At 53.6% G+C, this 19,409-nt stretch overlaps 10 protein-coding genes across 10 annotated transcripts; 5 read left to right on the forward strand and 5 right to left on the reverse strand.

Moving 5' to 3' along the window:
• Positions 1-513: 513 nt before the first annotated feature.
• Positions 514-873, reverse strand: CABS01_03881 (uncharacterized protein; the record flags this gene model as incomplete). Its single annotated transcript, XM_060537253.1, has 1 exon — positions 514-873. The coding sequence occupies one exon, from the start codon at positions 871-873 to the stop codon at positions 514-516; it is 360 nt and encodes a 119-aa protein (XP_060391511.1).
• Positions 874-1,399: 526 nt separating this feature from the next.
• Positions 1,400-2,410, forward strand: CABS01_03882 (uncharacterized protein; the record flags this gene model as incomplete). The annotated part of the gene is made up of 1 exon (XM_060537254.1): positions 1,400-2,410. The coding sequence occupies one exon, from the start codon at positions 1,400-1,402 to the stop codon at positions 2,408-2,410; it is 1,011 nt and encodes a 336-aa protein (XP_060391512.1).
• A 584-nt stretch (positions 2,411-2,994) lies between these two features.
• CABS01_03883 (DSHCT domain-containing protein) lies at positions 2,995-6,395 on the reverse strand (the record flags this gene model as incomplete). The annotated part of the gene is made up of 2 exons (XM_060537255.1): positions 2,995-3,175; positions 3,229-6,395. The coding sequence occupies 2 exons, from the start codon at positions 6,393-6,395 to the stop codon at positions 2,995-2,997; spliced, it is 3,348 nt and encodes a 1,115-aa protein (XP_060391513.1).
• A 672-nt stretch (positions 6,396-7,067) lies between these two features.
• On the forward strand, positions 7,068-7,372 carry CABS01_03884 (cytochrome-c oxidase chain VIIc; the record flags this gene model as incomplete). Its single annotated transcript, XM_060537256.1, has 2 exons — positions 7,068-7,281; positions 7,344-7,372. 2 exons carry the CDS (start codon positions 7,068-7,070, stop codon positions 7,370-7,372), a joined length of 243 nt encoding a protein of 80 aa, XP_060391514.1.
• Positions 7,373-8,127: 755 nt separating this feature from the next.
• On the reverse strand, positions 8,128-9,627 carry CABS01_03885 (pentatricopeptide repeat protein; the record flags this gene model as incomplete). The annotated part of the gene is made up of 1 exon (XM_060537257.1): positions 8,128-9,627. The coding sequence occupies one exon, from the start codon at positions 9,625-9,627 to the stop codon at positions 8,128-8,130; it is 1,500 nt and encodes a 499-aa protein (XP_060391515.1).
• Positions 9,628-9,683: 56 nt separating this feature from the next.
• Positions 9,684-9,965, forward strand: CABS01_03886 (uncharacterized protein; the record flags this gene model as incomplete). The annotated part of the gene is made up of 1 exon (XM_060537258.1): positions 9,684-9,965. One exon carries the CDS (start codon positions 9,684-9,686, stop codon positions 9,963-9,965), a length of 282 nt encoding a protein of 93 aa, XP_060391516.1.
• Positions 9,966-10,366: 401 nt separating this feature from the next.
• Positions 10,367-11,143, forward strand: CABS01_03887 (37S ribosomal protein Rsm25; the record flags this gene model as incomplete). Its single annotated transcript, XM_060537259.1, has 2 exons — positions 10,367-10,743; positions 10,807-11,143. The coding sequence occupies 2 exons, from the start codon at positions 10,367-10,369 to the stop codon at positions 11,141-11,143; spliced, it is 714 nt and encodes a 237-aa protein (XP_060391517.1).
• Positions 11,144-11,514: 371 nt separating this feature from the next.
• Positions 11,515-12,408, reverse strand: CABS01_03888 (uncharacterized protein; the record flags this gene model as incomplete). Its single annotated transcript, XM_060537260.1, has 2 exons — positions 11,515-12,219; positions 12,271-12,408. 2 exons carry the CDS (start codon positions 12,406-12,408, stop codon positions 11,515-11,517), a joined length of 843 nt encoding a protein of 280 aa, XP_060391518.1.
• A 666-nt stretch (positions 12,409-13,074) lies between these two features.
• CABS01_03889 (uncharacterized protein) lies at positions 13,075-15,300 on the forward strand (the record flags this gene model as incomplete). Its single annotated transcript, XM_060537261.1, has 3 exons — positions 13,075-13,203; positions 13,262-14,098; positions 14,152-15,300. 3 exons carry the CDS (start codon positions 13,075-13,077, stop codon positions 15,298-15,300), a joined length of 2,115 nt encoding a protein of 704 aa, XP_060391519.1.
• Positions 15,301-18,489: 3,189 nt separating this feature from the next.
• Positions 18,490-18,924, reverse strand: CABS01_03890 (uncharacterized protein; the record flags this gene model as incomplete). Its single annotated transcript, XM_060537262.1, has 2 exons — positions 18,490-18,580; positions 18,767-18,924. The coding sequence occupies 2 exons, from the start codon at positions 18,922-18,924 to the stop codon at positions 18,490-18,492; spliced, it is 249 nt and encodes an 82-aa protein (XP_060391520.1).
• Positions 18,925-19,409: the final 485 nt, after the last annotated feature.

Here is a 19,409-nt window from a genome sequence, read left to right on the forward strand (position 1 = left end):
GGGGATGTGAGGGGCCTAGTTGTCGAGTGATGGAGCAAATCGTCGGCTGACTAAACCCCGTTCTTGGAGCCTGACTCCGACTTTTTGATCATCGCCAACATTTGGGTCTCCTAGATAGAGTTCACTGGGATGGCTGGTTCGCTAGTTGAAGGTTTGGGCCAGGGGGGAAGCGCCCCGATCCCCAAGTGTTGGATGCTCATTCTGGGAACTGCCAATCTTGGGTTGACTTGATGTTTGACCATTCACCTCAGACAAAAGCCAAAAGATTAGAGTTGAGCTGTTGCTCTACCTTGTTCTCAAGAATTACGCAACTCAATGCGGAGTGGCACTAGATTGCTACTAGCTATCTGACTCGTTGTAAGAGATACGCGTCCTCGGACTATGAGAGCTGGTGCAAGGCACTAGAGATCAGAGCGGTCAAAAAGGCGTTGATGATGTAGGGTTACCATGAGCAAAGAGGAGTGCACATCAAACGTCGAGTTTACCGAACGTGTGAAGCCTAACTTGTCGTACCTAGCCTGTAATCTGAAGGAACGTTCGACCAAGTCCTCTTCTCTGCGCAGTCGTGACGTTGGCAGCGTCGTCCGATATAAAGCATTCTGAGGGGTAATGCCGGCTCATGTGGGCAGCTTTGAGTTTAGAGCACTTTGCGACAAAGCTTCTCAAAGCGGGATGATATCGGACAACTGAAAATAGGACGGCGTGGACCGTATCAAAGAAGATGGCGGTCACCCTCTGATATTGAATCACAGGGAGCTTCTCCATGTAGGGCGGCTTGGGCGAGCCAGGGACTTCTGAAGCTCTTTTCTGGGCCTCTATTCGTACAAAGAGGGGTTGTGAGAGTCCTTGAGGGGCCATCGCGAGGTCGGCCATGACTCAGGGATCCACGCGCGCCCCTCAAGAGTACTGAACACATCCAATCATTGAACAATCACAACTGGTCGGTTAGCTCAGTTGGTTAGAGCGTGGTACTAATATTTCACCTGAAATGTTGTGTAATGCCAAGGCCGGGAGTTCAAGCCTCCCACTGATCATTTCTTTTGCAGTTTTGACCCAGAGTTGCAGCTGTCTCTCTAAATATGACGAGAGAGCTCTTTTTTCCCTGGTTGGGTGAAGATTCACGCGTTGACGTGGAATTAGATGGCCTGAGCCCTTTCTCATGTTCAGATGCATATAATGCTTATGTCGATTAATTGAGGCTCCTTCTAATATGCCTAAATCGGAGTGCGATAAAGATAAGCGTCATGCAGCATGTCACCCCAGCTTCAATTAGAAGTCAGGGTCTCTCTAAAGCTCCCCCAAGCTTCAAAAACACTAAGCCTCAACTGATATTTATCTTGTCATACACGTCTCCCTAGATCTCGCCCAATTCCCCTCGACACAAAACAATGCCGCCGAGATGACAACCCCGCGCCCTTGGACACCTCCCCTCCTCCTCCGCATCCGCTTCACAACCTCCCTCCCAGACCTCGACCTCGACATCCCCTCCCCTTCTCAAACAACAGTCGCCGCCCTCAAGCACCTCATCCGCGGCCGCCTCGCACAACCCGACTCCCAGCGCCGCCTCCGCTTCATCCACCAAGGCAAGATCCTCCCCGACGCCTCAGCCCTCAGCTCCGTCCTGCGCCCGCTGCCCCCTCCTCCTCCCCCGTCATCCTCGAACCCGACGTCGACGCCGTCCACACCCGGCGCAAGCAGCGGCTTCGATGATCCCAAGGGCAAAGGCAAGGCCAAGGCCAACGAGACGGCGCTGCCGCAGAGGGTCTACGTGAACTGCAGCATCGGCGACAGTCTCACCGACGAAGAACTCGCCGCCGAAGCCGAGGCAGCTCTACGCGCGCCATCGGAGCGGGGTGCGACGACGTCTTCCGGGGCAGGAGACGGTCAGCATGGCGGTCACGGTCACGGTCACGACGGTGTCGCATACGGCTCCCAGGCCCACCACCATCAGCAGCAGCGCCCGACGCCAAGGGGCTTCGACAGGCTCCTCAACGCAGGCTTTACGGCGGCCGAAGTAAACCAGCTGCGCCTCCAGTTTCGCGACATACGCGCGACGCAGTATACCCCCGACACCATGCCCAGCCCGGACACGATGCGCTCGCTCGAGGACACTTGGATAGATACCAACGCCGGCGGCGCGTTACCCGGGAGCGGGACAGGCGCAGGAGGGGACGGAGCCGACGGAGGAGCGGGTGGCGGCGGCGGTGATGATGCGTTTGGGGTCATGAGCGGTATACTCGACGTCCTCATCGAGGGTCTTATTGTAGGCTTCTTCTGGCCATTGGGGTGTCTGGGGTGGCTCTCGCGGGAGGAAAATATGCTCTCTGGCCGGTGGCATGACTTTATCGGGTTCGGTGTGACATTGAGTATCATCATTGGCGTCATCAGGGCCTTCTCGGGCGATCGATAGGGCGAGGCCGTTGTGGGCTTCCAAGTCCTTGTGGACTCATTTTGGGGAGGGGATATGCTTCCGGGTGATTGGTACGATTACGTTACGTTCGGTATGGCATGGTGTTGCATTGTTTGGTGTTGACACGATGGCTTTCTCGGGCGATTAGTAGAGCAATTGCGGTTTTTTCTGTTACGGGGTTTTGGCGTTGGGATAACGTGGATGCTTATTGATTACACATAGGTAACGGCGTTTTATTCGTAATTATACCACGCATCAGGCAAGGATGGCTAGGGAGCATAGTATGAATCACATAGATAGAGACAGCGAACAGAAGGGGGCCATTATCTGCTTCATTGGTGGCCATGGAGAAAGCGACTTTTTAAGGGCCGAAACTCCGAATCCGCACACACAAAGATTCTACATGCGTGGTATAAAACCTCGAATAACCATCAAACGCCATGATATCCCCTGGGGCTACCTAATAACAGCAAAAAAGTACAACGGGCTAAAAAAGAGGGAGCAAAAGGGCCATCTGACAATTGCTAGCATGACAGTACGGAGTACTGTTGCCAGCATCTGAAGACAAACCTTTTTTTAGAGTTTTACAGGTACAAACTCTGGGCCGCGACGATGTCACGGCGGATCTTGGCGAGACTGTCCTCGAACTTTTGTGTAAGCTCGTCACTGCCCATGACCTTGGCGCCCTGGCCCATCTGGCGCAGAAGCTCTTCCAGACGGCGGAAAAGGCGGATAAGGGAACCCTCGTAGGCATTGGTCATTTTACTGTAACGTGTCAGTGGACGTAAGATAGAACGGGGAAATTGGAGGTAACGTACCAGATGTCTGCAAACGGCTTGCCTTGTGCCCACGAGTAGACAGTCTCCATTAATTGCCACTTGAAGCCAGCCAAGTACTCCTCCTCGTTGAGCTCAAGCTTGCTCTCCCGGCTGACCTTGGCGACCTGCTTAGCCTTGGCCTGAACCTCCCGGTAGGGCTTGGCCAATTCCTCGCGCAGGGCTGCTGTCTCAAGCTTCTCGTCCAAGACGAAACAGCTAAGTGTAGCGGCAATAAGCTCGGGAGAGAGCTCATTAAAGAAGCGATCAAACAGAAGCTCGGCAAGGACAAGTTCATGACCTTCGGTGGATGAGATCTCACAGGCGACACGAGCCTTAAGCTCGACAACCTCAGACTCGTTAAGGAATCCGAGACGGCGCAGGACACGCTTGCGCGCCTTGAGCTCATCCATCTGCGCAATGCTGTGGAGTGTTGCAATCTCCTTCTTCTTGGACTTGATCTGCTCGCCGAGTTTCTCCTTGGAGCGATACTGAAGGTAGAGCTCGGGCAGCAGTGGTGATCCGTGAAGGGGGTTGGTGAGGAGGCGTGCCTCCAACATCTCAATTTTCCTCATCAGGGCTTTGAAAGACTCGTCATTGATGCCCATGTTCTCAACAGGATCCAAAATGGGCAGTCCGTCGGGGAAGCGTCTGTGAACCTCCCGAAGAGAGTTGCCAACCTCGTTAAGCGCGGACTGAGATTTGCAGTCCTTGGGCATGAAGACTCTGATCTGGCTGATGGACTTGACGCAAGTCAGAAGACAGGGGATAATCTCGAAGCGAGCTCCGTTGTCCGGCTGTTCAGGGTTCGGGTAGGGAACCAGGCCCTTTGGCAGGTCAGAGGTCAAATGCCTGGAACCTTCGGCAACAGGTGCGCTCTTCTGGTCTACAACCATCATGACGTCGATGAGGCAGGACTCCTGAGGCGGGTATTCGGGCTCGCCTTGCTTGCGGTTGCGGTCGCGGCGGATCAGATTCGCCACGACACCCCAGCCGAAGTCGGTTCCGCCAATGGTGTTATTGGTCTTCTTGGGGTCGTGAATGCGAACCAGACGGCCGGGCTGCATGAAGTCGGTGCAGTGCTCAGGGTGCTGAATGACAGCGCGCATGTCGCTTGTGTACTGCTCCAGCTGGTTGCGGAGGTTGTAGTAGTCCTTGACCGTAGCCTCATCAGCGATGGACATGCTGTCCCTCTCTTGCTGAAGAGCAACCAAGTCACGTTCCAAAGCCGGGACACTAGCACCTGTCTGGAACTGGTGGAAGCAACGCTCAAGCATGAACTCGGGGGAAATAGCCTCGATTCTCAAGAGGTTAAGGATCATGTTGTAGCCGAGGTAGAAGGCGGAGTTAAGACGATCCTGCTCACCCACGACCATGCCGCGGGCAGTGTCAGGCTCCATCTTGTCGTCAATCATCATGATGACAATACCACGCGTATCCAGACCTCTACGACCAGCACGACCAGACATCTGAATGTACTCGGACGGGGTAAGAGGTCTCCGTTGAACTCCATCCCACTTGTTAGTCTGGGTGAAGACGACAGTCTTGGCAGGCATGTTGAGACCAATGGAGAAGGTTTCGGTTGCGACAAGCACCTTGATCAGAGACTCTTGGAACAGAATCTCGATGGTCTCCTTCAAAATGGGAAGAAGACCAGAGTGATGCACACCGATACCCTTTTGCAACAGAGGAAGCAGGTTCTGGATCTGGGGAAGCTCGCGATCAGCCTCGGATAAGCTCTGGATGGCATTGTTGAACACGGTCTTGACCATGGCCTGCTCCGAGTCATTGTTGAACTGGAAATGAGAGATCTGCAGAGCCAGGTTCTCAACCTCCTTTTTGCTGAAGTTGAAAACGATGACAGGGTGGAAGCTCTTCTGCATGATCATGCGAATGATCTTGGAGATATCAGACTTCATATCGGACGCCTGACCACCCTTTTGTGTCTGCTTCTTGGCTCCCTTACCCTTCCAGCTTGCATTCGCGTTGTTGGGGTCTTGACCCTTGCCCGCCTCGATGAGGGACATGGTCTTTTGGAAGTTGCCTTCTCTGAACACGCCCTTCTCGTCGACAACCAGGAAGATGCCGTTACCACCGGCAGGGAAGAAGTAGTTTTGAAGGGGCGTGGGACGGAAATCAGTGTAGACGACGTGGCACGCCTGGTGATGGATCTTGGCAATCCACTCCGCAAACTGGAAGGCGTTGGGAATGGTGGCGGACAAAAAGACGTAGCGGACCTTATCGGGAAGAAGAATGATGGTCTCTTCCCAGACAACGCCTCTGGTCTTGTCTCTCATGTAGTGGATTTCGTCAAAGACGACCCAGGCAACCTCTCGCATGATCTCGGAACCACGGTACAACATGGAGCGCAAAATCTCGGTCGTCATGACCAAACAGCTGGCGGTGGGATTGATCGTGACATCACCAGTCATCAGACCGACATCGCCAAATAGTGCTTCGAAGTCTCGGTATTTCTGGTTGCTGAGGGCCTTGATGGGACTTGTGTAAATGACTCTCTGGTTACGCTTCAGACATTGCGCAATGGCGTATTCGGCGACGACGGTCTTTCCGGCAGAGGTGTGGGCAGAAACCAACACGCTCTCCTCCCTCTCGATCGAAGCGACAGACAGCGCCTGGAAAGGATCTAACTTAAAGCTGTACTGGCGTGCTGGCTCCGCGGGCGGCTTATGCTCGGAGAGGGGGATGTATTCGTAGTCCAGGTCCGGCGGCAAGGCGACTTGGTGCTGGATGTTGTGGGACAGGACGAGCGATTCGTCCTGTGCTGGGGTGAAGACCGCGGCGCCAGCAACCTCTCGGGACTGGGCAGTCTGGAAGGTGTCGGTCAAGACAGGCTGGGCCTCATCTTCCTTCTTCCTCCGCTTGTCCTTATGGGGCTCCTGCTGTTCGTCAGAAGCAGCGGCGGCATCTTCAGTTTCGTCAGCGTCCTGGCCATCCTTGGAGGTATCATCGGCGTCGGGCATGTCGTCGTCCTCTGGCTTTTCGGCGACGCCATTCTTCATTCCACCATCGGCCTTGCGCTTCTTGCTCTTCTTGTCCTTCTTGCGCGACTTCTGAGGGGGCTCGGCTACCTCAGTCTCAGGCTCGGGCTCGCTGTGTGACTCGTTTTGCGCGTCAGGTTGAGCGTCGAAAACATCGAAAAGCTCGTCCATGGTGGGCGATTGCTTGTTGCCAAGCGGGAACAGCAAAGTTGGGGTCGGCGCTTCGTTGGTCTTATGTATGGCGTCAGGGACTCAAGGTTTGTTGATGGACCAATGGCAAGCAAACAAAGCCAAACCTTTGTAAGCTCTCGAAATGCAAAGACGCGAGACACTTGGGGTGTAGCGGTGTGTCTGTTGGTTTTTGAGGGTGTTGACAAGAGGCAACTCCTCAATTTTGTCTAGTCCCGGCAATGTGCGTTCGGTCGCAATTCGCAGGTGCTCGGGCGAAAAAGTTGGCGGGTCGGCCAAGGCGAGCAACAAGGAAGAGGCAGAAAAAAAATTCCAAAATGCATGCATGACGGTGGTTGAAATTCGTCCAGACACGGAAGGCGGTGGCCGCCCATCGTAGCTTCGAAATCCCAGCTGCGGGACTGGACCGTTCGCCGCTACCTATGACTTAGGCTCAGTCACGTGGAATTACATAACCGGGAACAGACTTGGAGATCTTTGGAGCTTAGCCGGCTGCACAGTCTCAGACCACTCTTTTGGATGACTTCAACACCACAATCGCACCTCTCAATACACCCATTGCGCTTCGCGATCGCCTCATAACACACCGCCAAAGTAATTAAGACCCCGCGAATACCCCCCAAAGTCCAATTGATGCTGACCAGTGCTCCGTAGATGTTCGCCCGTGCTGCCGCCCGCGCGGTCCCCAAGACCCCTTCCACGGTCGCCCGCCGCGGCTTCCAGACCACCCGCGCCCAGATGTCCTCGCCCTACCACTACCCCGAGGGTCCCTACACCAACATCCCTTTCAACCCCAAGAGCAAGTTCTTCGGCCTTGGCTTCTGGACCTACTCCTTCGTCGGCTTCTTCGCCCCCTTCGGCATTGCTGGTGCGTGCTTTTTTACCGCGGCCCCGATTTCCGCCGATATCGAGTACTGACGAGATTCATAGTTTGGCAAACCAAGAAGCCCAAGGTTTAAGGAACCTCTTTGCACATTTTTTCTTGAGTCGATCGCCATTGTAGAGCATGGATTGGGTTGAGACGGAGGACGACTGTGTACACAAGCCGAAATAGAGACTTTTCGTCCTCAATGGATCAGCAGGGAAACCGAATTACGATCTGTCCGTCGCGGCATTATATGTGATGAATGTGAATCGCAGACCTGGGAGCTATACCAGACTACAGCCCGTGCCCGTGCTGGGATACTCATCAAAGGTGAATGGGGATAGAGGTCACAGTTCTCTACTCAAGTGGCAGTGTGCTACATTGTGTCGGCAACTGGACAGTCTCAAGGACTTAAGGGTCAAAAACAGAGTTCACCTCAGTAGGCTACATCCCTTGTCGATTATCCTGGTGCTCATACTGGGATCTTATGCGAATTGAAACTCGGAGCTTGCCGATTTGGCTGGAGGGGTAATTGGTTGTTGCTCGCTGGTACATTATTCCACCACCCAATCACTTTGTCCTCAACTCCCGATATGGAGAGATGCCTGCTGTTGCTGGTGGCTGGAGTGGAGTTGAGGGGGGGTAATAAGGACTTCTTGTGTATATTCAGATAATAGAAAGGCTATTGGATGAAGGTCTGCTGGATACGGCCGGCGAGGTGGAGAGGAGGGGAGAAGGGCTAGATAAGGTGTCAATCATTGACAACAGGACAATGGAATAAGCTTTTGACGGTGAGGTATGGACAGGTAATTGAAATTACTGGTATCTTTGTCTATAGTATAGATTGTTTTACATTGGCCGTTTCCTGACCGCCTTGTGCTTCTTCTTCTGCTGCCCGGGCCCATGCCGGAAGATGAACGCATCCTTGCCGTCCATGAGTCTGGCAATATAGTGATCCATAAAGTCCGCCCTATCCGGCTCAAGTTCCCACCTCTTCTTGAAATCTTCGTACACCTCCAATACCTTTTCGTTATTTGTACATTTCATGAAGGCCCGAAGCGCCCAAATCATGAGCCAGGTATCAAGTCTTAGACCCTGGACTTTGTTGTCAATCGCCTCAAATAGCGCGGCCAAGACATTTTCGAGCCGGTCACCTGTCCAAGGAGAAAACGGAGATGCGCCATACTTGCTGAACCCTTCGAAGATGGCTAGGAAGATGCTCCCGTGAACTGGCACGTCGAATTGTGGCATCTCGTCCAGAAACTGGGCAGTCTTGCTCAGGTTTCCCTTCGTTATAGCGAAATGCTTAATCAGGATGCGGTACGTTCGCATGTCAGGAGTCTCATGTGCGAGCTCCTGTAGCTGTGGGCGGAGCTCTGGTATCTTTTTGCCGACGCGTGCAAACATGGAGTGAATATGGATGACGGCCTTATCCATTGACGGGTCCATCTGGGGTATCTTAGCAGCCGCCGAGTAGCTGTCCTTCATATACCCGTAAACCTTCAGCGCCGCGTCCTCATCCCCACATCTCAGGAAACTGGAGATGACGCAGTTGAGGACCACGGTGTCGACCATCTCCCCGGCCTCCACCAATTCCTTGTATGCAGCCCGGACGCCGTCGGGGTCTTCGCGGAGCCCAAAGAAGTGAATCAGGCTGACGTGGTGGAAGCGGTTGAAGCTATATCCGCGCTTCTTCATCTCCTCGTAGAGCATCTCAGCTAGTGCAAAGTTTCCAGCCTTGGACGCCGCATCAAATAGGATGTTGAAAGTGACGGCGTTCCCCTTCACACCAGACAACTTTTCCATCTCCTTCCACAGCTGGAGAGCAGCCTCGGCTTCGGTGTCCGTGACTCTGCCGACATATCTGCTTGCTAGAGCCAGGGCATGGTTCCATTCGCTTTGTCGCAGAGCAATCCCGCAATCCTTCGCGTCACCGATGAGGGAGAAGTACCGAAGCATCGTCTGCGTCTCCTTCTTGATCGGGGTGCCAAATATCTTGAGTAAGCGATGGCGCAGCTTTGCTGGCATATGAATCATCCGAGGTTCCGGTAGCGCCGCGTATAGGCTGTGTATGGTGCCCAAATCAACCCTCGCTGGATATCTCATCTTGGTGCTTACAGCAGTGCCAAGCTTGGTGACCAACTGTCCTATGTCTTCATCGCCGCGTAGTGCTTCATGATATGAAGGGTACTGCTGGTCCTCTTTCCTCTCCGATATCGTGAGCGGACTAGGCTCTGGTTGAGCGTATCTGTTCAGGTAGGGATCCCGGGCAAGTTCCAGGTGTTCGTCCACTGTTCCAACATCCTCATGCTCCACGAAGCCGAGTAGGACGTTCTTGTCCTTCCGCATGACTACATGATGTGATCGACTAGCTGAGGTAACGGCGGAGGCGGCAACGTGGCTATATGATCGAGATCGTCCGCGGATGGCCGAGTTTGAGCTTGTCGGGGCACGAGGGCGAACAGAAGAGGGCGCCGGCAGAAAGGTCGACAGCAGCCATGAAGCTGTCCGAGGACACTGAGTGCCCGGTGGGCGAGAGCATCGTGTGCGGTCCCTCTGGTGCTGAGACGCCGGCGCCCTCGAAGGTCTCTCGGTTCGGAGCTCTGGCCGGGAAGAAACTGCAGCTCGAGCTGCGCAGGGTCGAGTCGAGAGAATGGCACCGCATACGGACCCGTCTATCCGGCTAAGTACTTTCATGGGTTGTCGAGCATTGCGGCCAGGGCATCACCGTTCCATCGAAGAGCACGCGCTCACTGGCGAATAGCTTAATAAAATTGGCGTTTGGAAATCGTTGGTGAGCTGCCAGCTGCGTTACTAAAAGCTCCGGGATGATTGGGATGGGAATATTATTTCGCTGGTGAAGTGCATGGGTAGAGTGGGGCCGACCGCGATAGCCGGTGCCGGCGTTAGGATTGGCCGACGCTCCAAATTTCTGAGTTGCAGTTCGCGACGGACGGAGCTCATCACCTGCAAAGGCACCCCAGACAGGATCGAACAGTCGTGCCACATCCGCCTCGATCTCAATAGTGAGTCTCAATTGCCCAAAAGATGCAGCTTACCAGACATCTGACAAACTTGGCAGGTCAAGATGGGGCGACAGATCAGGCCTGCGCGGATCTACCAGACCGTGAGCCAGGAGCTCAACTCGAAAATCCTCCCAACGTATCCCGTCTATGAACCACCATGGTTCCAAGTCATGAGGGATATCCCCCCTTCCGAAATCATTACGAGGCCGGCTATCGTCAACACCCAGAACTCCAATCGCAAAAATCGCAAGCCTCAAGGCATCTACAAACCTCAACAGATCGTGCACGAGGAGGACTCCTTACGGAAGACGTTCTTCAGAGACCACCCTTGGGAATTGGCGCGCCCAAGAATGATTTTGGAAACAGATGGAAAGGATTATCAGAGATGCGACTGGTCCAAGGGTGTCCGCCAATACAGAACGCCTCTGACCGGTGAATGGTAAGCTAACCCCGACTGTTCAGCTCCTCCCTCCCCTCGGAGCCACAACTAACAAACAGACAGCGTCGTCCAGCGCCAGCTTTGGCTCATGCACAACAAAAATTACCCGAGAGCAAAGGCATACGACATTGCAAGAAAGGAGTTCTACGCGCTGCGCCAGGAGGAGGAGATTGAGAAGCGCGTTGCCAGGGAGGAGGCGAGACACGTCGGGGCGTACTTTGGCAAGAACAGGTTGCAAATCGCACAGGACCTGGAGGACAAGGAATTTGAGGTCTGGAAGGGCTGGGCGAGCAACAGAGCTGTCATGATCGAGCAGGCGCGCACTGCCAGTTACGCCAACTTTGGTGAAGAGGCGACGGATGAGGTTGCTGTCGGGGCGGAGGCGGAGGCGGCGGCTTGAGCAGAGAGGCCCCGGGCCTTGTAAGTATATGTACTACAAAGATCTGTATAATACCAAAATTCCAGGTTCCTTCGACTGCGAATAGTCATTCAATGTGCCCACTTCTGTGCCTCGCCCTGTGAACAAATTATTGGGGAGAGTGCCGTGGCCGTTGTGGATTGATCTTCACGCTTCAAGATCAGTGGCTACAAGCTAGCTGGGTCGTAGGTTATCAGAATAAGCCGAATTTTTGCTTCCATCGAGTGAATTGAGCGTATGGTCCTGTATTGGTGAAAAAAGGCATGGGCCTATAGCTATATTGTTTCTCCGATGCCAAGCATTCACGACCTCCTTTCTACCTAGGTCAGAAATGGTTGAGATATAACAAATTATCATATCTTCTTTCTCACAACCATACAACCTGCATTGGCCACGCCGTAGGTCTTGGCTACTTGCTCATGCTGAACCAACAAGATGTCGGCAATGCCAGTGTAATGAAACAGCTTCCCTGTCAGACTGAGGGTCTGAATTCTGGCCCACGACTCAACGTAGATGACCTGCATGGTGTCTTCTGGAACAACGTAGAGCATCTTGAGGAGGTATGCCGCTAGACCGACAATGAAGCCAGTGGCAGGGCCATTGGTCAGAATGATGTCGGGAAACTGCTGGCGACTTCTGGGGCCCTTGAAAGGAGAGGACAGCAGCAAGGGGAATATCTCAGCCACCGACATCAGGGCGGTAAAGGGCGTTGTAAGTAGGCTCTGGTGAATCTTTCTAGCTCTCGCAACGATGTGTTTGTCAAATGTTCCCACTTGTCCCTCGCCGTGGGTAGTCCTGAGCTCGTCTTCAAAGGCATTCAGGTGTGTGAGTGACATTGAGTCGCCACTAGAGATGAGATAGCGTCGGTGCATGTCGGGGACGTTGGGAAAGCTGATCTCCATCATGGCTAGCATTTCCTTGGTGTGGCCACCTGAGCCCAAGACGACGAGGAAGTAAGCTCCTTTGAGCAAGCTGGGACTAATGGACTTCTTCGCAGCGACATCAGACAGATGAATCGGTCGCTTTAAACGAGACTGCTGGATTTGAAGGTGGCGGGCCTACATACTGTCAATATTGAGTGGGTTTCCAAAGACAAGTTGATCAATTACCGTGATAAAGACACTGCTGGAGATGACACCCAGAACTAGGGTTAAGAGTAGGGCCCTCCATGAGGACTTGAGAATGAGGCCTAGGCCAAGGACACAGAAAGCAGACGCAATACCGATCAGAGTAGATGCAGCCGCCATATTGTCATGTTATAATGAGACCTTATTCTTGTTCAATTGCCATTTCCCATCAGTGCGTGGTGTTGTTGCGATTATTCAACCTGTTGAAATTGATGTATCAGTAATGTGTTTTGATAGAAGAAACAAATATTACTCACGGCTTTGCGTCTTATGAGAGAACGTTTAGAACGTCGATCTTCGACGGCTAATCGGCTGCAATAATAAACAAGTAAGTGATTTCCCTATTGCAAGACCAAATCTCGCTTCATCGACGAGATATCAAAAGCCCTTCAGTCATGAGGCGAGTGGCTTTCAAGTGGATATAAGTGCACCGCTGGCAGTGACTGAAGCTGTCACTGGAGACTTGTGGGGACCCTGTGTGATAGATCCAATTGGAGCAGCGGTGCTCCAAGCTTCCGCCTTGTGCCGGGCTTCAGAAGGTACTCCGTACCTCAGTGTACAAGTAGGTAATCCGCTAGGGGGCTCCTGACAGAAAAAGCGGATGACCTCATGTTCCTGCTGGGACTTGAAGACCCCTGCGACTTCCCCTGCTTTCTCCCAGGAATACGTGCAGACCGCCCGGCAGAATCTCGAAAGTTCCGGGCTACAACAATATTGACGAAAGACATACCGTCAACCTGCATAAATGCTTTGTATGGCCCGAGGAGCCTCGAACCTCAAAGCGCAATGGCAAACTTGAGAAGCGGCAGGCTGCTGACCTGCTTTTACTGCGGCAAACGGTCATCAACAAGATACGATGGCCTGATCTCGGAATTTCTCTGCCTAAAATGCGACGCGACAAACTATCTGGACGAGGTGAGTAAACTAACCTACGGCACAAAGCAAGTCGCGATTCCATCTGACAGTAACCTAGCGCGGAGACATCACCGATCCTCCAGTAGCCAAGACCACCTCAGCGCCTGCTGCGACGACGTACGCGATACCGCGATCTCAGTCCCCCGACTTCAGTACTCCATCACAGAGCATTTTCTGCCCGACATGTCTCAAGAACCAGCATCTGTTCACCAGCTCCCTGGCACAATACCTGCCTGAAGACCCAGACCACCCCGACTATGCCGAGCTCGAGAGAAATATGTACAAGTTCCGTCGACGACTCGAACAGCGATACCCTCAGATATGCGCCCAGTGCGAGCCCAAAGTTCAAGCTCAGCTGGATCAGGCCGGCTACACGGCGCGGACCGACCATCTACGACGCATGATGGATAGGAGCAGGAAAGTCAGGGTCGCTCCAAAACAATTAACCTCGCTAGACATTGCGGCTAAGGTGGGAAGGTGGCTCTGGTTTGGTGGTATTTCTTGCCAATACCTGTGGCATGTCGCATCCTTGGCTGCTGTCTTTGCGACGCAATATGATGAAGGGCCAATGCGAGACCCAGACGCGGATGCCGAAAGCACAATGGTACAGAGACTTTCACTTGCTCTTACACTGCTTCTTCCTCGGCCTGAGAGGCTGATACACTGGAGTCTATGGACCAATGCTGTGAGCATCTGGTGGAACCCGAAATTCGTTCAGGTCTTTCGTGGCTTCTCTCGTCATATCCTGGGCTTGTCACACTGGTACACCTTTCAGGGGCTCATCATCTTCACTCGATTTCTTGCCATGAGAATGACCGAAATGAAAGGCGGGCGATCAGCTGAAGCAAGTGCCCAGGTGAGCCTCCATGGACTGATGGCTGTGTTGATGTTAGCTGTGAGTGACACGAATTACGATCTCCCGAAGGCGCTGCTGACTCGATGCTGCAGATATACATACTTGCCCAACGATCCGTACGTGTCGACATGACACCGCTATTCCAGAACACCGGAACACCAGCTGCGTCACCACCAAGACCGCAAACGGCGCAAGCTCGAGAGGACGACAACAAGAACATGGCGAATCTTCTGGACGACATTCTAGCCGAGTCCAGCCCGAGGCCAGGGATTCCTCCAAGTCCAACGAGCATTGGCTCAGCATCACCAGCACTCTTCCAGCGGGAATTGCAGCACAGATCGAGCAACCGGAATATTGGCATCAACACTCCGCAAAAGCTGCCTCAGCCCCAGTATTCGGAGGAAATGGATTGGTCTCCAACACAATCCAAACACCGGGCCTTCAACGACTTTGGACCTCCAAAGGCACCGAACCAGGTGTTTGGGCAACCTGATTCAGGCCCCAACTCGAGCCCGTTCTGGTACAAGGTTCCTCCCGCGCCGATAACACCGGCGCAAAAGCTTCGCAACGGTCCCAAGGTGTTGACGAAACCGGTGGAGAAAAAGTCAATCTTCACAACCGGCAGGACGGATGCGTCCAAATCGCGGGGCGAGGACGCGAGCAGCGACACGGGCAAGGTGGCATTTGCGCAACCCACGTTCTTCGCGCCCTCGGCAATGTCGAACCCCAGTGATCCACGCAGCTCCTTGGCCGATCTGCTCAATTCGAGTTTCACGCTGAGCCTAGACGACGATGAAGAAGAGGGAGAGACGTCGGCGGCAACGAAGACGGAAACAGGAAATAAGTACGCCGAGCTTGCGAACCCCGGACCTTCGGCACGAACGGCTGGTCTGCGTAACAATCGCTTACTGGACGTTTTCACCTTGGCGATCCTCCTCGGCGCGTGGCTCCATGCGACATCTGCGTCATACCCGTATAGCCGGGACGTAATGTTTGGCGCCATGCTCCTGAGCATGGCCATTGCCATTCACCTCACCAGCGACGCAATCAGGGACATGCGCAACGAGAATACGCCCAGCTTGGCGTCCATTATCAACACGTCGCTCGGGATAGGAGAGCTGGCGGTGGCATGTCACTTTGCGCTCCAAATATGGGGTGATCGGACGCCGACGTCCGGATTGCACGGCGCGTCGGTCATTGGAGCGATACTCGCGCATGAGATGTGGAATGCTGCTTGCTAGAGAGCATCCGTATATCCCGTTGGCCCCCGTCGGGTGTTGTGGAGAAAGAGACAACAAGACACCAAAAGAAACACATGAGATGAGTAACACGAAGCTTTGATTGGCATTGTTCAGCGGCGTTTATCGGAATTTGGGTATAAGGCTGCATAAGGGGCACACAGGGGATTCATTGCCTGGGTGACCACTTGGATACACCAACGGAGAAGAGAGTAGAGAGAGGTTCATGGACTTGACGTCTTTGCGCCCTTTGGTTTTTGGGGTTTACGGGTAGGCAGCTGTGTCGTTGAATAGTTAGACAATGGTATATCGACGATGTCGAACGGTGTTACGGCGGCCCCAGTGGTCCAAGTCTAGCGAAGTCTGGCGGGACCGGGGGCGGAGTGGAGGGCTTTGGGAAAAAATGAGAATTACCGATCATGCATACTACCGCCGTTCCACGCGATTTTCCTCTCTCTTTTCCCCGGCTCGCCTTCGCTCTCGGGTCCCCTAATCCATCGTCTCCTCTCCGAGAAATCAAACTTGTTAGCCTCGATGCGAGTGTGCGAGTACCTACTTAATGGTGTGGTCCAGCTGTGCGTTTGGCACCCGCTAGTCTGCGTATTAGTGGTACGACGGGCTCTGTTTGCTTTCGGTCGAGCCGGGGCACCGTTAGGAAATACAAGTACTCCGTAGAAGGTCGCGGCTGAGTGAGCCGGACGAAATATCGAATCAACTGCCCGTTGTATGGCTGGGCCTGCCATGGAATCCTCCGAGGTCGACCGACGCTACGGGCCCGGTGTACGCTAGAAGTATAGAGAGTTATTGCTAACCTTGCTACGCGTATGCTACGATGCTGTTCCGAGCTAGATCGTGGTGCTTGATGGCCAGATGGGGGAGAGCTAGCACACGCCAGAGGCGCCGCCATGGCGTCGTTCATCGCATGGCCTGGGCTCGTCTGCATGCCTTCGATGCCGTGATTTCATAACGCTGCTTTGTATTCGTGGATCGCGGGGTTTACCCTCATAGCATCATCTGTCAAGTTTTCATCGTAGAGAATTGGTTCCACTAGTTTACGGTCGGTCGTGGGAAACAAGCACGACAAGATGCCCAGGATCTTGTTCGGCATCTCACTCTTTTTGGGTCTTTGGGATAGTGACCCGAAATTGTGAGGCCCGGATCCCTGATGACAGGAGCAAATTCAAAGTACCTGAAGTTGATGCGAAAGAGTCTTGGAAGATAACAAGTGATGATAAATCCAGGCGAGTCTCCGCCCGCCGGTGGGACGGACGTAAGTAACCCGCTCGTTCGCGAGGTTACCAAACTTAACACCGAGATGGTAACGGGGAATCATCCCGGTCAGCCTCATCGAGAAAATCTGACAGGCATCTGCCGCTCGGTGCCGAAAAAGGCGAATGTGGCCGGCCTACGAGATACGGGTACCAGGACCCTAGCCAAAATCATTGTTCGGTGAGTAATAACAGCTTAGTCTCCACTCAGCAGAATTCGAGGAGTGCTAGCTCTCTCCGTGCTGCGTAATAAAGTTGTACTCCAGTATGAGTACGGATACTCGCCCTCTCACAACCGTGGTCCGTCAGAAGGTTACCAGAAGCACTAAGTAGTACGCATTTGCAGTAAGCTTTGTGATCGCTAATGGGTACTTTTTTGTGCGATGCTCGTCGGGCAACTCCAGACGTGCCGGTATTTCCGGGTGGCTACCGGGTAATGGGGATAATCAGATAATCATCGTGGGCCGCAAGGTAAGGCTTTCCTTGATTTTGGGCTGGGTATGGCACCAGCTAGCGTCACCAGTACCGTGATAAAAGGCGACTCAAGGCCCCAATGCTTCGAGTTGTGATGAAGAGTGAGGTAATGCCGTCACTTTGGCAGCCTGGCTGAGACGGAATTGGCTGGTTCGAGGGTTGGAGACAGGTAGTGTTTGCTTTTCCCCTTCTCTCTTTTGCGTCATGTCAGCAAGTAAATAGGTACACCGAGGTACCTTACGTCGCTTACCTCGCTATAGTTACCAGGAAGTCGGTACACACAGTATAGAACCCTTGCGTGGGATTCCGTACGGCTTACACAGCCTGCCAGCCTCTGCTGAAGCCACAGATGTTTGCACCAATGTAAGTCGCATGCCACGCTCGGTCGAACCTGTGCGGGAGTCGACTGTTTTGGGCGGTGTCCGTACCAAAGGGGCATATGACGTACTGAATGGATTGTCACTGCGAGGCGAGTGACAGAATGCGACAGTCTGGAATGGTGATGAAGCAACCAGAAGAACCCCATGTCTTCATCAGCTATTCCCTGTGAGATAACAGGTATGCGTCTTTGGTAAGTTGGTTCACCGTACTGTCGAATACAATAAGTTGTGTGGAATGAAGTGAGGTCAGCGAGATTCGAGGCGGGGGTGGGACTGGAATGCTGGTTTGTCCAGGAGTTCAGTTAGAGTCTCCGTAGCCGTCTGTGTAGCGAACTTTGGCGCTTCTTTCCGGCGGTTGCGGGATGACTCCAACAGAATAGAGTCACGTTGACAGTTGCGAAGATCAGTCATCGAGCTTCCGTATGTCGTGGGCGCTCGATCGACGCAAGACGAGGCTGTTCGTATGTGGCTGGGTGACGCCGTCCGAAAACCCCCGCGTCCGCCGTCCGCGTGAGTTCCCCTACTGGCCATGACATGGCACGACAGGACGCAAGAGGAACAGTGGCCTCGAGCCGGGGCGATGCAGACGATGTAGGGCGCCTGTCTCGGAAGGCCAACCACTGCTGGACACCACCCATTCAGCATAAGTCGAGCACTACCTACTTTTGTTGATCGCTGATCGTCCATGGATGGGCGTATTGCGAGAGAAAGTTATTTGGAGAATCCCTGCTTGAGTCTCCCCTCTCACTGGTCCAGTGGTTGTAGTCCATAACACACGGTTTAAATGCAGCTCGACCGGCGGACTGTCATGAAGGGGACCAGTAAGGTTTCGAGCAAATGTTCCCCCAAGATGCGACTCTAATCGAGACTGGCAAAGTCTGGGGAAAAGTTGATGGTTGGTGTCCTGTTGATCCCAGCATTCGCGTTGCGAGCAATAGCAACTGTACTCCGTACCAGTCGTGCCAGTGCGAGGTACAACCGTTAATAGCATGGACGGACGCGCATCGCTTTATCGGTCGGGTTTGAAGGCAATCCGCCACTCGCGGAAGACGGGAAGAGGAGATCACCGATCATATCAAGTTTTGGGTTGAAATTGGTAGAGAGGTCCAACCGCGGGTTGGCGCTGAATCTCTGTAACTGATCGGTGTCTGTCGAGTCTGTCTGTCAAAGTGGTGCACTGGTGCTGCCACAAGAAGACGCATCGACCGGTGCCCGCCGTCTTCCCTTTTGCCTCGTTGTCCTGGTGCGCCCCGTGGCTGAGAGTTGCCGATCATCTGTGGCTGCTGCGTCAGCGCTCAGATCATCGGAGGGTTTTCTTTCTTCTCGCTATGCGTGCTCCGTACGGACCGCTCGCTGTTTTGCTGTTTTGCTGGTCTCTGCGCTTTCCTTTCCCTTTCTGTTGGCTGGTCCCTGATCGCTTGGCGGTCTGCCACAATTGTCACAAGTTTGTTGTCGCCCCTTTTGGGACTTTGCTGTTGAAAGCCCGAGACAGCCCACCCAGCCATCGTGGCATACCTTTACAGGCTTGCTATGGGGCTGGAGGATGTTGATGTTTCGTTGCGCGGCCAGCGAGTGTCCATCTTGCCAGGTTGATGCGAATTATGATGATGTTGTGGATTTGTGATTGTTATACCAAACTCCAAGGAAGAGACGGTCGTGCAGATTAATGGGAGTTAGGTTGCTGGGTTGAATACCTACGGAGTATTGAGGTACGTATCCCGCATTTCGCATCAAAAAGGTGCTAAGAATATCATGCCTGAGGGTTGACCTTAGGTAGGTTCCACGGGACAGAGGAGTGAAGGTACGTATCGCCACAAGTATCCGTACCTCCCCTTCTCCGTCCATTCGCACCTTCCATCGTGTCAGAATACGTACCCAGTCCCCCAAACAACGGTCTCTCTGCTTCTCTCCAGCTTGGCTCTTACGGGTCTGCGGCTCCAAAGCTTACAAAGTCAGCTCGGCTCAAACTTCAGTGGCAGAGTGGCCCAGA

Source organism: Colletotrichum abscissum (genome assembly GCF_030869225.1).
Source record: "Colletotrichum abscissum strain IMI 504890 chromosome Unknown Scaffold_7.1, whole genome shotgun sequence".
NCBI lineage: Eukaryota > Fungi > Ascomycota > Sordariomycetes > Glomerellales > Glomerellaceae > Colletotrichum > Colletotrichum abscissum.